The sequence below is a fragment of the Tenrec ecaudatus genome, chromosome 17 (assembly GCF_050624435.1).
Source record: "Tenrec ecaudatus isolate mTenEca1 chromosome 17, mTenEca1.hap1, whole genome shotgun sequence".
NCBI classification, from domain to species: Eukaryota; Metazoa; Chordata; class Mammalia; order Afrosoricida; family Tenrecidae; genus Tenrec; species Tenrec ecaudatus.
The window spans coordinates 50364260-50389964 of NC_134546.1; the positions used below are offsets into that span (position 1 = coordinate 50364260).

General features: G+C 43.4%; 1 protein-coding gene across 4 annotated transcripts in view; it reads left to right on the forward strand.

Moving 5' to 3' along the window:
• Positions 1-205: 205 nt before the first annotated feature.
• MTHFS (methenyltetrahydrofolate synthetase) overlaps positions 206-25705 on the forward strand; it is a 55794-nt gene continuing 30294 nt past the window's right edge. Inside the window, exons 1-3 of one of the 4 annotated variants that reach the window (XM_075535285.1) lie at positions 227-362; positions 3121-3247; positions 6390-6651. In XM_075535285.1, coding sequence (XP_075391400.1) covers positions 6444-6651 — 208 coding nt within the window. In that variant the 5' untranslated portion in view covers positions 227-362; positions 3121-3247; positions 6390-6443. Of the gene's footprint in view, positions 363-812; positions 907-2040; positions 2262-3120; positions 3248-6389; positions 6652-25705 lie in introns of those variants that run through there. The other 3 variants (XM_075535286.1, XM_075535284.1, XM_075535288.1) reach the window with 3 other exon arrangements.

Genomic DNA, 25705 nt, shown 5'->3' on the forward strand with positions numbered 1-25705 from the left:
CGTCAGGCAGGTGCCGGCAAGGGGCGGGGTTCGGGGGCTCTGGCCGGAAGGCTGCACCAAGCCTGGGTCCAAAGGGCCGGGGGCGTGGTGGGGGCGGCGACCCGCGGTGCCCGCGCCGCGGAGGGAGGGGCGCGCCGCGCGGAGCGGCGACCTCGGGCCGGTGGGCGGCGACGGCTGGGGGCGGGGAAAGGCCGGCCGAACGCCCGGGCCGCGGAGGGCGGGGCCGGGCCCGGTTTCCGTGGGAAATGGCGGCGGCGGCTGTGAGCAGCGCCAAGCGGAGCCTGCGGGCCGAGCTGAAGCAGCGTCTGCGGGCGTTGAGCGCCGAGGAGCGGCTACGCCAGTCTCGCCTGCTGACCCAGAAGGTGCGAGACGGCGCGCAGTGGGGACCGGAGCCCAGCGACTCGCGAATGCCTGGCTGGCACTGCGCTCGTGGATGTGCGCAGGCGCAGGCTGCCGGCGCGCGCACGCACGCACGTCCCCTCCAGCGTGCGTGCCTTCCGCTCGCGCGCCGATGCGAGACCCCTACACACGTCTCCCTGTGGCGCGCAGGCTGCAGGCGCGCGCACGTCCCCCCCCCACCCCCAGCGCGCGTTCCTTTTCCTCGGTTCGCGCGCGGAGGCGAGCCCCCTGCGTACTCGTCTCCCTGGGGCGCGCAGGCTGCCGGCTGCCGGCGCGCGCACGTTCCCCTCCCCCCCCCAGCGTGCGTGCCCCCTGCGTACAAGCCTCCCCGGGGCGCGCAGACTGCCGGCGCGCGCACGTCCCCTCCGGCGTGCGTGCCTGTCCTGGGCTCGCGCGCTGGGGCCGCCGGTGCGCGCACGTTGTACGGGCTCACGCAGAGCCCTTTGAGGGTGTCGCGGCGATCCGCGTCGTGGTCGCTGGAAGCTAGGGTCGTAGTGAGCGTGGGCGGTGGGTGACAGGTTTCTCTCCGGCAGGGGAATTTGGGCGGGCTGGTGTCCCCTATGGCGGTTGAGAAGTGCTTAGTTGAAGTAATAGAGGGTGCTCAGGTGACAGGGCGTGGTTGAGCGGAAAGCTCTTGTGGCGGAGAAAAGGGGGGGGGGCCCTTGGGCAGTTATGAGTAAAGGTCCAATCACATCAGTACAATGCAATTCCTTCAGGGAATGCGCAGGAAGGACGGAGAGACGCCAAAGAGCAAGAGACATTACCTGTATTTCGCTGGAGCACATGTGTGTGGGTTTTGTGTTCAGCATTGCTGTGTCGGAGTAGCGTCAGTGCAATGAATTTTCCTGTCACATAATAGTTGACTATTAAATTTGTGTGTGTGTGTGTGTGTGTGTGTGTGTGTGTGTGAAGCTAGAACTGCAGGCTGCCCCAAAAGTAGGAAGCAGGCGGGAGCAATAAGGCAAATGAGTGAGATTTCCCTAGTCTCTTGGTTAGGCGATGTCAATTTTGTTGCTAGGTCTTTCATCAACCAATTTGGTATGTCCAGAGGTACGGTGCAGGGGTATTGCTACCGACGTCAGAAACTTAAATCTCAGAAGGTGACGCTGTTGTTTCTCAACATATTCCCCATCTGGGTATTTCCGTGTCAAATCCACAGATTCTGTGCTTTTCAGTTTAACACCACGTCAAAAGAGCAGGTTAGGCATATTTCAGGGACTCAAATGATCGTCCCTTTAGATGTTCTTTGAGTTTTGGGAATAAGTCTGAAGGGGCAAGATCAGGGATGAAGGGTGGATGGGGTAAGATTTTCCAATGAAATTCACTCTGTAGGAGGGCCTTTGGTACCCAGAGAATGAGCTCACACATAGTTGTGGGGAAAGTTGAGGCACTGGCAGTTTCGTTCTGTTGTGCGTAAGGGGGGCTGTGAGTCAGGTGTTCCTGGGCACAAGGAATATTGGAGTTGGGCAGATTTGGAGGGGGTGGGGAAAATAATGATGAATTCAGTCTGGTTTCTCGGCCTCAGTAGATAGAATCTGTACACTCTAGGTGGATTGAGTGTGGATGTAACGATGGGATCACTCATAACAATTGTGAGGGCGGTTTAGGACTGGCAGTGCTGCTCCCTGTTGTACACGGGGTTGCCTCCTCCTCGTGTACGTAGAAGGGGCCTCGCTGGGAGCCAGAACTGCCTGGAGGGCACCTTAACAACAGTGGGAATAGCAACTATATGGAGGTAGAACTGCTGACGCAAGTGACACCTGAGAGCTGATATCAGAGGAGGAGAGAGAAAAGTAAAAAACCAGACCCTCTACACTCAGAATTAAATGCATTTCACACCACAGGAACAAGCATCCACACACGTACGTTTTTGCAACACAGTGTTTATTTATTCTCACCGGTACAAGAAATGTCAGGATTTTTTGTGTTAGTTTATGTCTCTGAAATCAAACACTTGGTTTCAAGACCAGCCGATACATCATGGTCTGAAAGGTCAATGTACAACACAGGTTAATGAACTACATTGGGACTATAACAGTGGCTATAGTACGTATGAAGTAATGCCCTCTTCCCTATAATTAGACAAAACCATATTTATGCATGTTGTCACAGCTCCTTATAATTTAGAAATTTCTCAGAAAAGTATTAAAATATACAGTAAAGAAGTTCAACTTTATCCATACCTTGATCCATGTCTAAAATGAGGAAATTGGTATCTTTTTCCACTTCATTTTGAGTCTCTGACTACATATTATTATCATATTACATATTATAACATATTGTCAAGTTTTATGATCGTCTTGTTTGTGACTATAATACAGAATGTTATATGTGCCTGATTTATAGATTTAAAATTCTAAATATTTTGAAAATATAAAAATTACTGTAGAACCAAGATATATGAATGAATCTGTAAACATTTTGAATCTGTAAATATCAAATATTTTGAATCTGTAAATATTTAAAATACTTAGGTATGTCAACATTACACACTGGAGAACCACATTTTATGATTGCATCTGTGAGAAAGGACTAGTAATTCTATGTCACCAGATATGTGACATCGAGGGAAATGCTATTAAGCATCAATGCCACCTATTTTCTTATACTCTGCTGTTCATCCCCAATCATGCTTCTTTAGCTTGTACATATTGGGACCATAAGTAACTAATGCACCTCTTTGTTTTTCTAAGAGCTTGTCATTGCTTTTCTCTTTGCTAGGACAAGAGTGGATTCCTAGTGTTGTTGCCTATTGAAAGGAATCTTCATTCTTCATGAAAGCACTTGGATGTCTTCTTCCTTTTTGTACAGCCTTTGTTCTGGACTTCCTCCTTGACTCTTTTTCTGGGTAAGGGTTATGTCTTGAAATAAATACTATCCACCTTCTGGGTTTTTTTTTTCTCCCAGAAAAATGTATGTGAGGTAAACTTTTTAATATTTTGAAAATTATGTTTTTAAATACATGTTTTAAAAAGTCCATTACATATGTACAAAGATGCTTAGTACAATTGATGTGTGGATTGTTATAAGAACTGTAAGAGTTCCCAGTAAAATGATCTTTTTAAAAAATGTCTGCATTTTACTTTCATGATTCTTTGATCATTTGGATGCCGATTTAAAAATTATTTGTCCCTCGTTCTTTTCAGTCTATTGGCTTCCATTCAGGCTGAACACCAGTATCCTTATTTGTTGGACAAATAAGGGGCTTTAGAAAATTTGTGGAAAAATGGAATTAAAAGATAATGGAGTTTTTTCACAGATTTTTGAAGCCCCACAATATATTTTTGATTATTTCTTCTTGGGGATTATTTGGAATTCCTGTTAACCAAATAATTAGAATATCCTAGATCGATCTTCTGTGTGTTGACTCTCTTTACCCTAATCATCCCCATTTCTTTGTCTTTTTTCTAGTCTAACTCTCTATCCTCAATTGTTCTCATTCTGGCAATATGAATTTTATTTCCTAATTATTGCTTCTTATTTTATGACTACTGCATCTTTTCTTTTGTAGGCTAGTTGTTGTTTTCTTTTGCAGCCTGTTGTTTTCTTAGCCAGTTGGCTACTTTATCTCTTTACTGCTCTGCTTAATCCATTAACATTCAGTGTCATTATGATAGGCTTTGGTTTGTTACTATCAGTTTGATGTGTAGTTTTGCGGTGTTACTGGTTTCTTTGTTCTTGATGTTGTTTTATAGATGCAGTAATCTTAATAAATCTGGGAAAACTAATTGGAATTTTCAGAAGCAGTCTTTGTTCTGTCTTTCCTCCTGGGTCATTTGTGTTTGTTTCTTTTTCAGTCTCCCGATTTGTGTTTTTAGGCGCTCTCGTGGTGCAGGGGTAAAAAGCAGTCAGCTGCTAATCCAAAGTGCAGCCACTCAAACTGACCAGTTGCCCTGCAGGAGAAATTTCTGGTGGGCAGTCAGCTTCCCGACAGCCTTCCAGCCGCGGGCATTCCATGCAGCACGCCTACTCTTTCCTACATGGTTGCTGTGGGTTGGAATCAACTTGATCCATTTGACAGCAGTGTTGTTTTTTTAAAGATTGTTTTGTGTTTTGGTTTTTCAAGTGTCCGATGATTATTGCCTGTACATAGTTTTGAGTGAAAGCTGTGGGGATTTCATCTGCTTTTTACAGTCCCTTTGGGATCGTATAGGGGGGAATGAGTTCAGCCTTCCCTGCATCTTTGTGCTCTGAGTGCAGCCATAGATTTCCTTCTGCCTTGTCTGTAAATACTGTTGCGTCTGTTCAGAGTCTTATGGGAATCAGTCAGATTTCTATCCTTAGTGCTGTAGCAGAGTATCTTTTTTTGTGCTGCTTTACTGTCACGTAAATGAGATTTAAGGAAGGAGAGAAAAGGTAAATTTGTATGCATAGTCTCACACTAAATTTTAACTGATGTTTACAACTATTTACCTAGCTTTGATTTCCTGTACTCCCAGTGCTCACTTTTCTACATGGTAACGTTCCAAAGACCAAAACTATATGGGAAAATTGGCATTATGTAAAAATGGAGGATGACTACATCGTATCACAAAATGGAGGATGATGGCCAAATGACATGATTCCATCATTTAAAAAAAATTGAGCATCATAATCCTGACAAGCTGACACAGAACCTTAGCCATCACAGCCAGCGCTACTCTTACCTTGCACCTTAGTGCGCATTACTGCCAGACGTGTATCCATAATGCTCAAAATATTTGCACAGATTTTTTTTTCCTATTGTAAATGTGCAATGTTAGATGAGAAGATTGTCGATAAGGGCGGAGTAGGTGTGGTCGCTTTTAAAGAGAGCAAGGGAAACATTTTGTCTCTCTACTTTGATTATCAAAAGCCTCAAGTCTGCCCAAGGTCTAGATTTCTCATTTTCATTTGTTTTCCCTATCTTAGGCGTCATGATAATTTTGTAATTTTAAAAAAGGTACACTCTACTTAGTTCCTGTGCCTCTTTTTATCAGGAGTAACTTTCTGTACCTGTATCTTTTTGCCACTCATAGTTCAAAGATGCTTTTGCAGTATCTTTTTTTCAGCCCTGAGAACAGGAAAGAACAGTAAAGGTGGAGGGCGAGGAGTCTGGGACTGAGATTGTCTTCCCTTATGTAGGCAACGCTCGTTTCTCTTTTGCCGGATGAATGATTACATTGAATTTGAAGGGATTCTTCTTCCCTGCTCCTCCTTCTCATAAGCTCCCATCTACTTTTAGTGAGTCTTTGTCTCTGCAGGAGTTCTTCTGCCCCTTTCTGTGCACCTGCACCACGAACAGAGGGAGCTTACTCAGGAAACAGGATGAGGGTAGGTAGAATAAAGAAACCAAGGGCTCAAGTAGAAAGCAAATGTGTTGAGAACGATGATGGCAACAAATATACAAATGTGCTTAACCCAATGGATGGATGGATGGATTGTGATAAGCGTTGTATGAGCCCCCAATAAGGTGATTAAAAAAAAAGATTGAAGAGCATGATATGGCATGTTCTCCACCGCCAAGGAGGTTACATTTTGATTAGGGATACTACATTATGTTTTAAGGCACACAAAGCAACAAATCATTCCGTGTTAACTGTGTATTAACCCTAAAAGAATGAAGTATTGAGTAGAAGTCAGGAGAAACTGGGCTTGCGATGGGTTAAATTTAGGAGGAGAGAGAAGCCTGATGCAGAAATAAAGATGGTGGCAGGAGCTGAGGTTCAGCTGACAATAATGCAGTGTCCGAAGACTACCTAAATGGACAGATGATGTCTGGGAGCAATCCTGGGATTCCCGAGAAAGGCAGCAGGTCCCCCAGGGACGTTCTAGCCGATGTTCTGCACCTGCTAAGCACAGTGGATGCGCAGAGGTATAAAGGGATCAGAAGTTAGTGTTGGACCCCAAGGTAAAGGGAGGTAACATTGACTCCATCTTTTGGGGGGCTGGGGCTACAAATTTGGAAGAGGCTGAGGAAGAAGGGAAGTCATTCGTTTTTTAAAAGTGGATTGCCGTCATTTCCCATTTAGGTGATTGCCCACAGTCAGTATCAAAGGTCCAAAAGAATTTCCATCTTCCTGAGCATGGCCGATGAAATTGAAACAGAGGAGATCATCAAGGACATTTTCCAGCGAGGCAAAACCTGCTTCATCCCCCAGTACCAGTTCCAGAGCAGTCACATGGATATGGTGAAATTAGCATCACCGGAGGAAATTTCTTCGCTTCCCAAAACACCCTGGAATATTCATCAGCCCGCGGAAGGCGAGATTCGAGAGGAGGCCCTGTCCACCGGTGAGTATTATTGTGCCGGAATGGACACCTCAGAACACTGCCAGACTGTGATGAGCTGTTTTGCCTACAGATTTATTTATTTATTGGATCGGCACAGCTGTTGCTGTCACTGCAGTCTAAATTACCATCTTCTCTTGCATAGCTAATTGTAACAGCCTTGTAACTCTTAATCCTGCCTATGTTTTGCATACTCTCCTCCCTTTCAAGCCTTTATGTACAAAGAACCTGAAGCACTAGTTCTAAAACACTGGTCTGACCTCTTCGCTCACCTGTGTAAAGTCATCGAGTGACTCGCTGCTTCCCGGCCCCCCCCCCCCCCCCCAGGTTCAAACCCTCTTCAACAAGGCTCTTCCTGCTCTTGACCCTGCTTGGCTTAGCTTACAGAGGCCTACTCTCCCTCGTCATAGTCTTGCATGCCATCCCCTCTGATCGTGTGTCAGTTTCTTCACCCTGCTTTGCTTTCTCTACTGCTGGACCTTTCTTCATGTTATTTCCTGGACAACAGCAGTTTGGGAGCTTTTCATCATTATCAGGCAGTCAGAGAGTTGAAAGTAAAACAATCTTAGAATACCTCAAACCTACCTTGGCCCCAAACACCTTCACTACCATCAAGCTGATTCCAACTCAGAGCAACCTTGTAGGACAGAATGGAACAGTGCCTTGGAGTTTCTGAGACTATAAATCTTCGTGGGAGCAGAAGGCCTCCTCTCTCTCCCCTGATGTGGCTGGCAGTTGGAACTGTTAGTAGCGCACTGCGTAAGCCCAGCACCAGCAGGGCTCCGTGAGCCTGCCTTAGTGGTGTGCATTCTTGACCAAGTCTTCAGTGGCTGCAAAGAAGGCCCTCCTCCCAGCATAGCTGTATGCAGTTATCTCCTAATAAAACACCATCATCTACTAAACCACTGCGCTGCGGCAGGAGGGCCACAGTCAAAGGCTTGAAGTAGTAGAATTTAATACTTGGCTGCCTTAACTTTTCTATTGATGAGCCATTTGGATTTATTAGACACACAGACACCAAAGGTACATTGGATCCACCATCATGTTGTCATGCATCAGTAGACCTGATGAGTCCTAGAACTGTAAAACGCCTTCCTGTTTTCAAGGGGAAATTGCTCGCTTAGACTAGGAGGCAGTCATGGAGTGCCGTGTCCCTAGAGTATTCCAGATTTATCCATAAGGAAAGACAAGAGGTTGCAGGCGCTGGCGTTTTTCACATAATGCAACTGCTTCACCAGACTTCAGGGCTTAAAGAGCGAAACTCAGGATAATTCCCCAATTCTGGCTGTGTCTATTTCAACAGCCCCTTCAATGCTTACATCTTCTCCATAATGTCCCTGCAATTGAAATTGTATTTGGCCTCCCCTAGTATTCTAATTTCTCCTAGGCAGCCTGCTCCTTTGTAGATATCGCTGTTGTTTATAGGACTTCTTCATTTGGTTGACATCTTCATGCATTTATTCTAGTTCTATTTCAGTACAGCAATTGCAAGAGTTAGAATGAAACATTACCTGGGTGAACTTCTGGGTTAGGATACATGCAAGCCAAGTGAATGAGCTAAGTCAGTTTCATATGGTTTTTAGCACATCACACACACCATAGGAACTATCTAGTCAATTCTAACTATTATTAATGTTAAGCAAGGGAGACAGGATTGTCCATTGTTAGCTGAGTATTCAAATTTTTGATAGCTTCCAACATTTCTTGCATCGTCTTTATGCCAGACACTGTATTAGGCCTAGAACGACAGCATGTTGGGCCTCAAGGGGCTCATGGTCTATCTGGCGGGGCAGGAGATGTATGTAAATGATATGCAAATGACGTCTATTCCAACCCGCATTGTATGTCAAGTAGATGTGGGGCTTTAAAAAGTTCACGGACAAACTCCGTTGCCTTTTCATTCCTTTTTCCTGTGAACTTTTCCCCATGAAGCCCCTTCCTAAGTGTTAAATAAAAAGAAATGCTTGGGCCTGAGAAGAGAAAGGTCTACCCCCCGAATTGTTCATTTCTTTCTCTCCAGGTTGTATCTGTGGTACCAGTGGCTCCCCCCACCCCCACCCCACGGTTTCCCTTGTGTATTAGGCCCTGGGTTGCAGGGGATTTTTTTGTCTGTAGTTTCTTGTGACTGCAGCCCGGGGGCTGCTGCTCTCTGATGTTATTCACAGCAGTGTCCGGTGGGCACTCTGCTGTTTACTTCCCGGCATCATACTTGGCACCCAGGGTTTTCCCTTGCATCAGCAGCTTAGAATGTGGCCACTTCACTGCTGAAGCATCCATCCAGCTTCACAGGGTTTGGGACAGACTTGCTGACCAGGACTCGGCTTGTCCTCAGGATGGCCTGTGTACTCTGCTTATCTTTCTGATTCCCTCATGCTGTCTTGGCATAGGAGAGTGAGCTCTGGTATCTTCGCTTGCAATTACAAGTGCCTAAGAAAACATTTTCATAAGGGGTTATTTTTGTATCACGTTTAAGGCTAAATAAGGAGATTGTTAAAAGAAATGGAGGGGGCTTCCCTTCCATGTTCACTGGACTTCCCTTCAAAGTGAGGTCTACATAGTCAGTCAGATTAGTAGGAATCATCCCATTGCCAGTACATCATTTTATTTAATTTGGCTGAAGCAAAATTGGAGTTTTATGTGTTGGACTACTAACTGGAAGGTTCTAGAAATGTTCCATGGGAGAAAGATGAGGCTTTGTACTCCTGTAAAGATTTACAGTCTTAGGAACTCACAGGGCAGTTCCACCTGGTCCTACAGGGTTGCTAGGAGTCCAGTTTGACTGGAGGGCCATGAGTTTTTTTGTTTTTCTTGGACTGATTGAAAAAGCCACAGAAAGGCTAACTTTAACTGTACTGGATCAGTGTTCTTTTGATTCTGCTTTTTGTACTGGTGCCACATGGTTGTGCCCGGCATCTCTGGTCCACACTGCAGCTGTACTGCTGGCAGTCCTAGCAGAGAAGAACAAGTCATTCTGTTTTCTAACAATCCCAGCAATATCCGTAAAGTGCCGGACCTACCTTATATACTCGTGTATAAGCCGAGTTTTTCAGCACAAAAAATGTGCTGAAAAACTGGGGTTCGGCTTATCCACAGGTCAGTGGTAGTATTAGTAATGCTACGGATGGCAGTGAAGACTGCGCTTTGTGTGAAAATGACAGCAGTGATGGTGATGACGGCGATCTCAGTGAGGACAGCGTCTATGATGACCTCACACCAGCTGAAGCTCTGCATTGGGATACGGATGATGATGAGGAGTCCAGTTTTGAAGGATTTTAACTCTTTACATTTTAGCTTGGTTGCTGACTGAGCTCAGGGAATAGTACTCTTAAGGTATCGTTGTTGATACCTTATTGTTTTTGTTGAACTTATTTTCCATTTACTGTGCTGGTTTACTAATGTTAAATGACTTGTTCTTTTATTTATGTTTTTTAATTTAAAATAAATATTTAAATACATTACCCCACTGATGTCTCAATTTTTAGTAATTTTATTTTCATTTGTTTTGATTATTGAAACTCACCAATAGCTTCTGCATTTTCCACCCTAAGCTTATACTCGAGTCAATCAGTTTTTCTGTTTTACCAGGTAATAATTAGGTACCTCGGCTTATACTCGGGTCGGCTTATATTTGAGTATATACGGTAATTCTTACTGTTTAAGGTGGGATTGTCTGCCTCTGCTGTCGTCCGACTCAGATCTTAACTGACAGGGGAAGATTGCAAAACAGGTGCTGTTTTCAGAAGGAGAAATGGATATTATTGGGAAGTTGGTTAGAATTCACCTATGTTCATCATTTATGAGCTTCCCTAGAACATAACAAATTCTTTGTAGTCATAACTTTGTCTGATTTTTAAAATTTTTGCGCTGATTTTTAAAAACTTTTGATTCTTCTAGAGGCTCTTTGGGAATTCATATCTATATATTAACACCCAAAAGATAGCTAATATTCACAGTGAATTCTTCCTAGCCTTAACCAAAGCATTTTAATAATTGAATGAGGCTGTGTCAAGGATAGAGTCTTGGATCACGACGTGTGCAGCATCTTGAAATACTGTTCATGATCAGTACTTTTTGGAAAGTTAGAGTTAGTTTATGGAAAGTAATCCACATTGAAGTGAGTAGTGCTTTCTTTCATAGGGTGGCATTAGCATCTGCAAGAATGCAATGAAGATAGTAGAAGGTATGAATCTCAGCAACATACTTCACAGCGTCATGGTATCCTGGAAGATGTTGTCATAGGCTGTATCGAGTAGATTCCACTTTAGCATGCCCTTAGAGGACAGTGGAACTGCCCATAGGATTTTCTAGGCTGACATTTCTATAGAAGCAGATCGGTCAGGTCTTTTCCCCACAGATTAGCCAGGAGGTTTGAATTGCTGACCTTCGCACTACACAGAGACATTAAGAATGAATTCAGCTGAGTGCTTAAGCAGTGTGCTGCCGGGCTCCATCACTTTCCACGACAGCTGGAGGCATTGGGATGGGATCATAGTGTTTCATTCAGAAAATGTTTCCTGAGTCCCTGTGCTGTGTCGGGGGATAGGAATGTGGCAAAGAACAGGATGGACCTGGTACTCAAACGCTGACAATTACCGCAGGGTCCTCACTGGGCAGCTCTCTCCGATGTTACTTGTTACTGCGTTTTTCTTGGCTTAGACGTGCCACTGTCTGCTTGATGTCCGTGTCTCCAAATTCATTCTGACCATTCTGTTTGTGGGTTTCTTTTTTACATTTCCAATAAAATACTGGAATTCTCACAGCCAGTCTGTGAACATAGAACTACCCTTTTCTCTTTCCCGCCCAGCCAGTTCACAAGTATTAGCAGAGGTTCTCTTGTAGGGCTTTTATCACCTGTCTTTTTCTGATTTCAGTTTGGGGAATCATACGTATGATTTTAATTCTGCATATCTCTTCCACATAAATACACTTTAAGTTGAAAAGTACCCCTTTTGCACAGGTTAATGACTTGGTTCAAACTCTTGACCGTGTTCTGGATGTTGTTCTTAGGTGCTGAGCGCCCCGAGCCTTCCCTAGCTGTTGTTCGTCACTGTGTCCATCCATCTCCTCAAGGATCTTCCTCTTTCACTGGTCTACTGTAGGAAGCATGATGCTCTTTTACAGAGACTGGACTAGAATCTTAGTTCTGCCACTTTCTAACTCTGTGAACCTGGGAAGACTTCTCTTAGCTCCTTGCAGGTTCAAAAGCCTCCCCCATACTGCACGTGAGGAACCTGCCTCACAAATCACCTTCGAAGTGCTAGGAAGGATACAGTGAAGGTGGCTTCTCTCGCTGCCGTGGCTGCTGTTGCTGAATTGTTGTCTGGGAACCTAATGTGCTACTCAGAAGGTGACTTTGCTTCTACCACTTTTCCAGGCTCAGATGTCTGTCTTACAAGACAGCACCTTTTCGTCGAGGGCTTAAGATTTTTGGCTTAGGAGTCAGACTGATTGACATCTCAATGTTCCTCATCGGAACATTGGCAATAATAACAGTATCCACCCTACGTGCTATTGAGAGGATGAAGGAAACAATGTGTATAAAATGCCTACCACAGTTCTGCATGTAGTTACTATTAATCTGTAGTCATTGTCTTCTCCAAAACTTCCCTGACTGTTCCCAACACAGCAGTTACTTCCTTCTGTAACTCATGCTCGCCTGGCACCTAACATATGCTGCAGTGTTTCCTCACTTGTCCTTGCGGATACATTTCTTTTCTTCCCTTAAAAACGTAGCCTCTCCAAGAGCAGAGACCTTCCCCGACGTCATTTATATCTTTGGTGCCTGGCATCATGCGGTCCGTAGCACAGACTTCCAGTGAACGGTTCTTGAGATGAAGCCACCATTAAAAAAAATTAAGTCATAGAATGTTTATGCAAGCGAATGGATATTTGATAGTTTATAGGAAAGCTGAATCTTAGAAATTATTACAAGCTTGTCCTGCCACCACCACCAGTTGCAATGGACTTGATTCCAACTCAGACAACTCCACGTGTCTCAGAGCCATGCTTTGCCATACTGTTTTCATGGCTGTGGCCCTTCCCAAGCCCATCACCAGGCCTTCCTTTGGGTTCGAACGCCAACCTTGCAGTTCAGTTAAGAGTCCAGTGCATAAGCATTTGCATCCTCAGAGACAAAGAGTTGACAACAGTCATGGACTGAGCCAGGGCTTGGAATCTACCATCTTACTGCACTGATGTATGGAGTTGAACTGAAATACAGAATGCTGTGTCTGCTTTGTCTGCTGTGTGGACTTGGCGCTGTGAGTTGGCATGTAGACCTTTGGCTTGCCGGCGGAGATCCGTGTAAAGATGATGGGACACTGAGGTTGCAGCTTCTGTGTGTCAAAGGGACATGTCTGCTTTGTCTTCTTTTGCACTTTATGTGATTGGAGGTGGTGGGGGAGGGGCACAAAAGAAGCTGTTGACCAAGGTAGATGCTGGGTCTGGGATGAGATCAAGACACGGTGCCATCTGTATCTCTTAGTCTGTATTTGTCCATAAATCTAAATAAAGGTAGTAATAAAAGATTGAAAGCTTTTTGTGTTTCCTGAATCTGAATGCTAAGTCAAATCATAACTGCTGGATTGGCACAGAAGTCGCTTTCTCGTTTGTTGGTATCATATAGTAACATCCTCTGGGGATTCATCACACCCCCGCTACCACAAATGACAGCTGAAGGGTCCGAGAATACCATTCTTGTTGAATTTTTACTAAGGCAAGCAGCAAGTTGTCTTACGGTCCTGCATGGTTTGGTGTTTTGATGTGATTTACAGAAACAGCCCAGGCGGTTACTGGAAGCAGTGTTTCTAAACCCTTAGCAACATGCCTCTTCTGATTAAACACAGAAACAAACCCCCCCCTCATTAATTTGGCTTTAACTTTCCAAATAAATTCTTATCACTCAAAAGCCATCAAAGCAGTTGCCATTTGGGGATGTGCTTTCCCAAATCGCCCAGGCCTTGACAGGGCTCTGAGTGACCTTCCTCGCTGGACAGTTGACAGCTGCTCCCAGAGAGAGGCCCCGTGGGAGGGGCAGTGCGCTCTCAGGGGCCTTGCTTCAATATCTGCCCTTTCAGATGAGGTGACTGAAACCCAAGGACTCAGGCAGGTAATGAGAATGTGGCGGTCCCCCAGTTCTCTGAGTTTCCATCCCAGTGCCCTCTGAAGTGCCGGTTTTTCTTAGCGCCGGTCTCAGGAGTGCTGCACCACCTGTCTCCTGGCTGTGCCCTGCTTCAGAGTCACTGTCCACAAAGCAGGTACTCTTGGCAATTCTGTTCATGGGCGCATGGTCATATTTTCCCCAGGAAGAACTTTCACCGAGTCACCTGCATCTAAGAGCACCCTGGTCACGCAGTTAGGGTTTTCCTGAGCTATTTTGTGTTCAACTAAATACACAGAAAGAACAGACATGGCTTTCATTTATATTGGGGCCGTTCACTTGGATGATAAGTGCACCCATGATAGGCTTTTTTGGAGCTGTTCCAGAATGTTCTGTTTTATCTTTTGCAGCAGCAGCTTTAGATTACATTCTCATTTCAGAGAGTGGTAATTTTCTTTTTGTTAACTCCCAGCCTATTAACATGAGAAGATACTTCCTTTGGGGTGATGGCCTGTTATCCTTGCCAAGATAGGTTAGCCTGCTTAATGGTCTCTCCAAGCAAAAGGATTCATTGAAGGTACGATTGAGCATCTAAAAGGACTAAGCCAGGTGACCTACAATGCCCTACCTATAGAATGTCAGCTATTGGAACTGCTTTCCAATTCAATTTTCATTCGGTTACATTTAATTGTGGTATCAAATTGTCTATTGGGTTTGTGTATATTTCTGTGTATACATGTTCAATTAAAAAAACAGGCAGAATTTTTAAAAGGACTTTGAGTTAGGAATTTATTTTTAAAGCCTTCTTCTTTCTCATCCTTAGATCTTAAGCCAGGTGATGTGTGTGTAAGCAACCCTCTGTGTAAATGACTTCACGAGTCAGCAGAGAATGTGTTTATTCCCCCCTTCTCTTCTTTAGCAATTTCTCTTGATCCCCCTCCACTAAGCGAGAGTGGAGCATCACCAGGGTGAGCTGGGGAACTTCTGGCCCCCAGATGGAATGTAACTGCCTGCTGCCTCATCTCATCTGTGGGAAAGAGCCTTGAGCATCATGTTCTAGTAAAATCATCCCTGTCCTGTTTTTTCATGATGGCATGTTGAAAATATCACGAGACTGGGGTGGTTACTTTATGATACTAGTTTTTTAATGATTTTTTTTTTTGCAAAATGAACTATGAATTATGCTCCCCTCTCTCCTCCCTAAAAAAGCAAGCCCAAGAACTTTTTCTTACTGCAGAACTGAGGACAAGAGATGATTTCAAGAGACTTGTGCCAGCAAATGAAATGTTGCCTTTGCCTCTAAGGGTGTTGGAAAATGTTGGGGTCGGTTCCCTGCCATCTAGCTTACTGCAGGGACCTTCTAACTGGCCACCCCCCTTCTGTTTCTTACCTTTTCGGTCTTCCACATGGCTGCCAAAGTGTCCTTCAAACCTGCTATATCTGCATCTCTCCACCATACGAAACTGTTTCTTTGCTCAGAGGACAGGTCCAGATTCTGCAGCAATATGCAAGGAAGAAGAAAAGAGGGGCTTTCGTTTCCAGTTGGCCTTTGCTTTTGCAGTTAGTTCTTAAACGCTGTCGTCAGAAGGTTGGCTTCTCCAGAAGCCTCCTTTGATTCCCCTAGTGGATTTGAACTCGACTTCCTTTGCATTTGTGCCTCTCTGAAAACGCTGCAGCGTACTTTGTATTCTATTTCATTTATATACTTAAAATAACTTAAAAAAATACTCTAATACTTGCAGTGATTGGGAACATACGACTCAACAGGCCGGTTCATGTCATGTGACTTTTACCTGGTGGCTTTTCTTTGTCCTTTAGAAAAACACATGATCTCTAAAAGCCTCCCTTGCTGTGTTTGGGGTGGCAGCTATAGACAAGCAGCATGGCGCAGGCACTATCATCGCAATTCTTTTTATTGCCAAGTGCTATGTAATAAACCACATTGAAACTAGAAGTAACACATAGAAAAATCTATCACCTTTTACTTTACCAGTGTTCATTTCCCACCATACCTTCCCCGTTGTAAAAAACAAATCTAATGTTTGTATATTGAACGCTTGGCTAATTCTAACAGCGAAGGAATACATTCAGAATAGCACATAATTAATCAGTGCTTTTTGGGGATGTGAGGAGCTTTGGTTGTCTGGCGGTTCAGCAATCAGCAGGTGCCTCTGCCTCTGTGGAAGCAAGCGGGGGCTGTTTTCTCCCATAAAAATCATAGCTTTGGAACCTTATGGAACAGTTCTTCTCTGTTCTGCAACGTCACTATGACTTGGAACCAACTTGATGGCAGTGGGTTTTTGTTTGGTTTGGAATAAGTTTATCAGGTTGTCCAGACCAATTGTTTTCAAACTTTATCAGTAAAATTTCAATTCAGCTTAATAGCATTAAATGAGAGAGAGAGGGAGGAAGGGAGAGGGAGGTAAATGGAAAAAGAAAAGAAGAAACTCTTGTTTCAGTTAGGTGTAAACTTTTGTTTCAGTTAGGTGTATGTATGTCATAGGCTTTTCTTACTGTAAGTTCCATAAAGTTCCCAAACCACTGGTGTAGACTTTTGCTTCCCAACCATGTAGACGAGCGCTCCGGGGACCCCTAGTGGTGTGTTAGTGTGCACACAGATGAAGCAATGGGACAACAGAGCCCACTTTTTCAAGTGTTAATATTGTTTTAAAATTTTGGCAAACAAACAAAAACCTCCACCTGTCCCACACACCCCAGAAAAGCAACACAAGAACAAAGCAGCCCCACATTATTTTATATCAAAATAAGTACACATGTAATATATGCAAAAGTGTGCTGCCGTGGGGTGGATTCCGGCTCCCAGGGACACACCAGGGCAGGCTAGAATCGCCCCCGAGGGTTTCTGGGACTGAAATTCTTTAGTGGAATTTCTGGGACTGTAATTCTTTACACGAGTAGATAGCCTTGTCTTTCCCCAAAATTTTAATATACAGTAGCTTATAAATAAAACTCGAGTTTTGAAGTTGAAAATATTAAAAGAAAAATGACTTTGACTGTGGAGGGCTACTTTGGGTGGACAGATCTTAAAGAGATTCAGCTTCTTGATGATGCATTGTTTGGGAAGTACTGGCCACTTAGGGGGAATTAAACATATCTAGTATGCTTGAGTTGGGATTTTTTTTCATGATTACACTGAACTTTGTAGTGTATCATATTAATTTCTCTGTTGATTTTTCATGTATGTTTTCTCTTAGTGGTTATGATAGACATTTGTGAAAAGCTCATGGCCATCAGGTCGAGTCTAACTCCTAGCCGCCCTATAGGACAGCGCAGAGCCACTTTATGGGTTCTCAAGGCAGACTGCTATCTTTCTGGAAGATGGCCACAGTCTTTCTCCCATGGGATAGCTGGTGGGTTTACACCATCATTTTTTTGGTTAAGAGTGAAGCTCATCCCCTGAGCCACAGGCCTCCCACTGTAGGGATGATATAGTTCATTTAGCACACCGACTTCAGAAGAGTGGAGCCTGGGGGTGTCAACGTTATTCACTCATTGGGTGGAGACCCATTGGGTCAGCAGTTAGAAACCCCCAGGAGCGCCATGGAGAAAGCCTGGGTTTTCTACTCTCCACAACAGTTACAGCTATAAACCCACAGGGAGCGCTATCCGGAAGCACGGACTCAATGGCAGTGAGTGAGTACTCCAGAAGAAACACTGCCAGCTACTGAAGACCCAATGAATGGAAGCAGCACACTGTTGGAGACAATGCTGGAGGACGGGCCCCGTGGGTTGGAGAGCACTTGAAATGTAACCGAAGAAGAGATGCTTTCTCAGAGCAGAGTCTTACCAGGATGAAGTCAGTGGGGGTAAAACCTATAGGAGTGGAGCCTTCAGGATTTTCATTTGCTGATAGAGTATGACTCAAGGAGAAACAGCTGCAGAAATCTGTGAATGATCAGAACTTGGAATGTGGGAATTATGAATCTAGGAACATTGGAAGTGGTCAAAAGTGAAATGGAATGCATAAATCTCGAGATCCTAGGCATTAGTGAGCTTAAATGGACTGGCATTAGCCAATTAGGATCAGAACATAATGATTTACTTTTCTGGAATGACACAATTGAGAGGAATGGCATTGCAATCATTATCAAAAAGGACATTGCAAAATCAGTGGTCAGCACAGTGTTCCCTGTGACAGGATTATATCCATCCACCTTCAAAGAAATTGGATCAATACAACTACTATTCAAATTTATGCACCAACCACAAAAGCCAGTGACAAAGAAACTGAAGAAATCTACCAACATGTCTTCAGTCTGAAATAGAAAAATGTGCAATCAAGGTGCATTGATAATTATAGGTGCTTGGAATGCAAAAGTTGGAAACAGAGGATGGAATGGTAGTTGGAAAATATGTTGGTGATATAAAGGAAGCTGATGATTCCATTAAAGAATTTTGCTAGACCAGTGATTTGTTCATAGCAAGTAATTTTCCCCCCAACAACATGAAAGGCAACCATACATGTGGACTTCCCCAGATGTAATACACAGGAATCAAATACACTACATTTGTGGGGAGAGATGATGTAGAAACTCACTGTCAGCACCTAAAACCAGGCCAGTGGCTAAATGTGGAACAGAACATCAATAGTCCATATGCAAGTTCAGGTTGAAGTTGAAGAAAATGAAAACAAGTTCCCGAGAGCCAAAATACGAACTTGAGTATATCCCACCCCTTGTTAAGAACGTCTGAAGAACAGATTTGATGCATTAAACACTAATGACAGAAGACCTAATGAAATGGGGTGACATCAAGAACATCATACATAAAGAAAAACAAAGGTTATTAAAAAGACAGGAAATAAAGAAAAGATCAGTGTGGATGTCAGAAGAGACTTTGAAACTCTGAAACTCACGCTTCTTTGTAGAGTAGCTGAGAGAAATGGAAGAAATGATGAATCGAAAATTTCAAAGGGCAGCGGAAGAAGACAAAGTAAGATATAATGAAGTGTGCAAAGAGAAAACCAAAAAGGGAAGCACACACTCAGTATCTTAAACCGAAAGCACTCAAGAAAAAATTCAAGCCTCGAGTTTCAATATGCAAGGATTCTGTAGGCAAAATATTGAATAATTTAGGAAGCACTTAATGGAGAAGGGAGGAATACATAGAGCCACTAGACTCCAAAAAGCGAGTTGACATTCAGCCATTTTAAGAAGCAGCATATGAGCTAGAACCAGTGGTACTGAAGGAAGAAGTTCAGGCTTCATTGAAAGCATTGGTAAAGAAACAAAACCCCCCCCCCCCAAACAAACAAAGTTCCAAATATTGATGAAATCCAAATTGAAGTGTTTCAACAAGCTTATAAAGCACAGGAAGCACTCACTTGTGTGTGTCAAGAAATTTGGAAGACAACTTCTAGATCAGTGGACTGGAAAATAATCATATTTGGATTGTATCCATTCCACAGAATGGTGACCAAATTATGTGTGCTAATTATAGAGTAATACCATTACTATCACATGCAAGTAAAATTTTGCTGATGATCATCCAACATGTGTTGCAGCAGTACATTGACAGGGAGCTGCCAGGCGTTAAGACCAGATTCAGAAGAGAACATGGAACAAGGGATATAATTGCTGATGTCAGCTAGATGTTGGTTGAAAGCAGAGAATACCAGAAAGATGTTTACTTCTGTTTTATTGATTATACAAAGGCATTAAACTGTATTGATCATAACAATCTATGGATACCCTTTAAAGAATGGGAATTCCAGAACACTTCATTGTACTTATGCAGAACCTGTAATGGATCATGAGGCAGTTGTGTGAACAGAACCAGGGAATAGTGCATGATTTCAAGTCAGGAAAGGTGTGCTTCAGGGTTGTGTCCTTCCACCACACTATTCAATCTGGACAGAGCAAATAATCAAAGAAACTGGATTATATAAAAAAATGTGGCATCAGGATTAGAGGAAAGCTGATTAACCCGCAATATACAGATGATACAACCTTGCTTGCTGACAGTGAGGAAGACTTGAAGCACTTGCTGGTGAAGATCCAGGATTGCAGCCTGAGAAAAGATTGAAGTTGTTAAGGATTTTATCATGGAAGCAGCAGTCAAGAGATCAAAAGATGAATTGCATTGGGTACAAGGCCTGAATCTCCTGCACAAGGCCTCTTTAAAGTGTTGAAAAGCAAGAATGTTAGTTTGAAGACTGTATTTTAGTGATTTTTTATGTATATGAAAGTTGACTATTGAATAAGGAAGACTGAAGAAGAATCACAGTGCTGGCAAACAATATTGAAAGTACCATGGACTGCCCAAAGAACAAACTGTCTTGTGAGAAGTACAACCAGAATGCTCCTTAGAGGCAAGGATGAGGAGACTTCATCTCATGTACTTTGGCCATGTAGTAAGGAGAGACCAGGTCCTGGAAAAGGACATCATGTTTGGTAAAGTAGAGGGGGAGTGGAAAAAGAGGAAGAAGGCCTGGACAAGTAGGATTGACATAGTGGCTGCAACAATGAGCTAAAAATTAAGAACAATTGTGAGGTTGGCATAAGACTCAGAAATGCGTTTTTCTTTGTACATGGGTTCATTATTCATTGGAACCAACTCGATGTCACCTAACAACCACCACCTTTATTTTGCTTTCATTGTTGAAGGATAGATTTGTTGAGTATAAAATTCGCAGTTGACAGTATTTTCCATCCCCCTCTTCCTACAGCACTTTTAATGTTACTTCTCTGCATTTTGGTATCCAGGGTTTCTGATGAGAATTCAACTGTTAGTTGTGTGAAGATCCCTAGTCTGTGATGGAGGAATCCTGTTGGTGTACTGGGTTGAGTATTGGGTTGCTACCAACAAGGTTGGTAGTTCAAACCCATCAGCAGCTCTTTGAGAGACCAATGAGACTGCCTGTTCCTGTACAGAATACTCTTAGAAACCCCACATAGGTTCACTGTGAGCTAGAGCAGAGTTGATGGCAGTGAGTGGCTGGTACACACAACATGTTACTTTTTACCTGACTGCTTTCAAGATCTTCTCTTGATCTTTGTTCTTTGACAGTTGGACTGCAGTGTGTCTACGTGTGAATTTTCTTGAGTTTACTGTACTTGGTGATCCTAGATCTCCTTGAAGTACATCTTAGTGTTTCTATAAAATGTGGGCAGTTTTTGTCCTCTCCCCCTCCCTGTTCCAAATATTCTTTCTTGTTCTCTCTTGTTTTTGGAGGGGGACCCCCCACTGTGTATATGCTGGTACACTTCATGGTATCTTACAGTTTTATGATACACTGTAAATTATTTAAGATTCTTTTTCTCAGACTGGATAATCTCCATGTACATTTGTTCAGATTCACTTATTTTTTCCCCCTTCTGCCATTTCAAATCTATTAGTGAATCTTTCGTTTCAGTTGTACTTCATACTTCAGAATGTCTATTTGGGTCTTTTTTAAACAAATAAATTTCTCATTATTGATATTTTCTATCTGGTAAACCATCCTTCTTATACTTTCTTTTGATTAGCTACATGCGGTTTCCTTTGATGCTTTGACCACATTGATAATATCTGCTTTAAAAATTTTTGTCTGATAAGTTCAAAATCTGGAATATACTAAGGATAAGGCTTTCAGTTTTTATTTTTCTTGCAATCAGCTTTACGTGTATTTTTATTATCTGATAATACCCATATTAATTAATTAACCTTTATCATTCAGAAAACTTGCCAGTAAACAATAAATTACAAAAGAGTTTAGAAAAGAGTGAATTTTGTGTAGATTGTAAATGAAAAACGATTTAACATTTTTACTGTTTTGACTTTTAAGAGGCTCTTTTAGGGCAGAGTATCTGCTTTCATAGCTAAACTACTAACTACCCTCCTGACACAATCGCAGAAGACAAAATGGGTGCATAAGCAAATGTGAAGAAGGCGGATGGTTCCTGGCTATTAAAAGATATGGTGTCTGGGGTCTTAAAGGCTTGAAGGTAAACAAGCCGCCATTCAGCAGTGAAGCAACAAAGCCCACGTGGAAGAAGCACACCACTGGGTGCGATCATGAGGAGTCATAGGGACCGGGTAATATGCATCAGCAGACACATAACAAACAAAAACATATTGTTGAGAACGAAATGTATTGGAGCAGAGACCCAAAGCCCATCTGTAGACAATGTAGCAATCTCCCCACAGAGGGCCCACAGGGAAGGGATGAGTCACCAGTGTGCAGTAAAGCATCGATGAAACACACTATATTCCTCTGGTTCCTTAAGGCTTCCTCACCCCCCACTCATTTGACCCCAGTGATGCCTCTCAATTCAGACTAGACCAGAGCATGTACACAGGTATGGATAAGAGATGGGAGCTCCCGACACATGGAATCTAGGAACAGAAATGGGAATAGTGATACTAGAAGCGGGGAGAGGGAGAGATATAGGGAGAAAGGGGGAACCAATTGCAGTGATCGACCATAACTATACACCCCTCTACAGGGGGAAGAACAACAGAAAACATGGGGGAAAGGAGACCGGTCAGCGTGAGACGTGAAAATAATAACAATGTACAATCTATCGGGGGGTTATAAGGGTACGGGGAGGAGGGTGGGGAACAACAGAAGAGCTGATACCAAGGGCTCAATAGAAAGTAAATGTCTAGAAAAGAATGAAGGCAACATATGTACAAACATGCCTGATTTAATCAATGTATGGATTGTGGTAAGAGTTGTATGAACCCCCAATAAAATGATTTTAACAATCTCATAATAAACTCTTGTGATCACCCCCTGTTCTTGGAGAAAATCTGTCTTGAATTTAACTGATCCAGAAGATCTGCTTGGCAGTCACTGTTAAGGACCTTTGAGCCCCCCCGAAAGTACTGTAACAGCTATGATGAGTGTAGTGCGAGGGCCACTGATCACAGGCATGCTTAAATTCTTTTGTGCTCCAGTCACCAGTAGTTATCAGTACATCTTAATTGCATGTTTGATCAAGTTCAGACAGCAAATGTAGATGAGTCTTCTGTTTCTACATTTTTGGTGTTAGTGCCGGTATGTAAGTTTGAAGTCTGGTTGTATTCTATCACTGATAGTACCTCAGGATGGACCGTGACGTGTTCTTTATGATGATGAACTTGATACCATTCCCTGTCAATGTGCCCTTCCTGGCATAGCTGACCATACAATTGTCTGGTTCAGAGTGGCTATTTCCAATTCATTTCAGTTTATGAATGCCTTGAATGTACATATTTATGTTTCATTTCAATGACTTCCCATTTTCCTAGATTCGTACTTCCTACACTTCAATTCTGTTACTGATAGATGTTTGTAGTACTTTTCTCAAAATTATTTTAAAATAAAAGATATTTTCTCAAGAATATTTTGAGCACTTTTCTCAGAAATAATTTTCTCAAAATTATTATTTTAACAAGTTAAAATCTCAAAAGCTTCCTTCAGTCATGTCGTTGAGGTTGACTCTAATGTGAGGAGGCAGCTTGGGGTAGGTAGGTTTATTGTGCCAAAGTGGCCAGGAGTTTGCGTTTCTAGAAACCCTGCCTGACACACAGCGCTTCCCTGGTTGTATTTTCAGTGGTTTTTCTATGGGGTGGGCTGGGGTGGGGGACGGACTCATCTTCGGGCACCTTATCAGAAGATGTTCTGCTACTATTCATAAGGCTTTCAGTGACTAATCTCTTTTGAAGTAGGTTACCAGGTCTTTCTTTCCAGTCCCTCTTAGCCCGGAAGCTCTTGGTATTTAAAGTACGGGAGCCATAGTTTCCAACGTCAGAGCCTGTGCCAGCGTCCACAGTGTGACAAACTGACAGGTGAGTGGTGAAGCAACGAGTAAGGCTTCCCGTTTCCTCACATCCTCACCAGTAGTAATATGATGACGGAAATCCGTGTTATCTATGTGTCATGTCTGACCTGAAAATATGCATAAAAAGCTAGACAGAAAACTCATCTTTCTGTCGTGGTGGCTGTTAGGTATTGTGGTCTTTCTTCGAGATGAGCATGTTGATCTTACTTCATTGAGAGTGTGTCTTTCTGCTGTCACATCAGCATTTAATTGATGATGGAAAGCAACCAAGGATTCTACTTCATTTGTGTAATTTGCTAGTTTGAAACTTCTATTTAATTAGGGAAAGTAATAGTGTTAACTACGACAATGTCCTTGTACCTTTTCTATCAGGAATAGGCTATTTGTTGTTATGTGTTGTCAAGCTGATTCTTTACTCGTGTCACCCCTCACAGTGACAGTAGAACTGCCTATGCCAGTCTCTAGACTGTATTCTTTATGGGAATAGATTGCCAGGTCTTTCCTACTCAGCTCTGCTTGGTGGTTTAACCCTTTCTCTTAACCGAGTGCTCAACTGGTATTCCACTAGTGATATTTCAGAAGAGAAGTCCCCGATATACTCGAGTATAAGTCCACTTGAATGTCAGTCGAGGCACCCAATTTTACCACAAAACTTCATAAAAAATGTGCTGAAAAACTCAGCTTATACGCTAGTATATATAATAAGTTAGTCAGATGCAAGGAAGATAAATAGATGCTGTACATGGTTTTGTAAATTTGCTTTCTCAGCACTGAAAGAGCATGTTCTATCGCTAGCAGCTGCGAAGGAAAGCGTTGGTAGTGCTTGCGTGCTGGCAAGTGTGTTCCTATGTGCGCAAGCGCGCAGAACACCCTGCACGGTCTCGTCTCAGGTACTGGATAGATCCTGGCTGCCCATTGTTTTCATTGGATCATCTGCATGGCAGTTTTATCAAGCTGCTCTCTCATACCACTGTGTTGTACAAGCATCCACCTCAGCTGCCCCTTCCTTTTGGGCTCTGCCTGACTCCTCACTTCTCGTAAAAGGTGTTTCATAATGTTCTATTCTGGACTCTCTTTCTCAGTACTGTTCCCAAATGCCATTGACCCTTTGAAGTGTATGTAGGAGCCTGGCATCGACTTGATGGCAGGGTTTGGTTAGTTGTTTTTTTTAAAGTGTAGATTCAAACGCTTCCATTAAGGTAAGCTATTTGAGACCCTAGTATTTTAAATACCAGCGGGGACACCCATGGTGGGCAGTTTTCAACAGAGCTTCCAGACTAATTCAGACTAGAAAGAAAGACCTGGTAATTTACTTCTGGAAAGATTACTAGTGGAAACTTTATGAATAGTAGTGGGACATTGTCTGATATGGTGCCAGAAGAAGAGTCTTTCCACTTAGAAGGTACTTAAGTCTGGATGACTGACCTTTGAGGCAAATCTAATACGTGGGAGGTTTTTTGAGACAGAGAAAACTTAGCTTCCTGGGCAGCCCCTGAATTCAAATCAGCAGTCTTCTGGACCCACGAAAAATGCGTACTCCTTTTAAGCATGAGCACTGCCCCAGCACCTTCTGCTGGGCTTGTTCTCAGCTGGTAGCCCTTGATGCCACTGTAGATGCCACGCGGGGAAAGGTTGCTCCTCTTACTCTCCCGGCAGGTTTTCTCCCGCCTCATGTCAAAGCAGCTTAGGTGTGCCCCATCTTGGGCCTTCTGATGGCCTCCTTTCGTGGTGATGTGGTTGCTGCTCTGACACAGACGGAGGATTAAGGAGAGCGTTTACATGGGTTACAGTGTTAGCTTGCTTGATCAGAGAGCGAGACTGAGTGGGGAGATGGGTACCGGTTATTATGGTAGGCAGCTTCTGAAGGAGCTCTGCCATGGGAAGTAACGTTTGTTTTCCGCACTGTGTGACAGCCCCAGTTTGCGGGCGCACACACTCATGGTGTGTAACTCTTACCAAGAGCCTTGGTTGCACTCACACTTTGCTTAGCTGAGGGTAAGGACGGAGGCTGAGATGGGCTCTCTCGTTCAGTGGGTTTTGCACTGGGTACCACAGGCAGTGGAAGAGTCCGGGTGTGCTTCTTGTTGCTGGATGCCCAGAGCCCCAGTCTTACAGGCCTCTTGCTCCTCTTGGAGGGGCACTTGCCTGAGCGTCTGCAGAGGTTTTCTTCTCACTGGTCCCACATGTGACT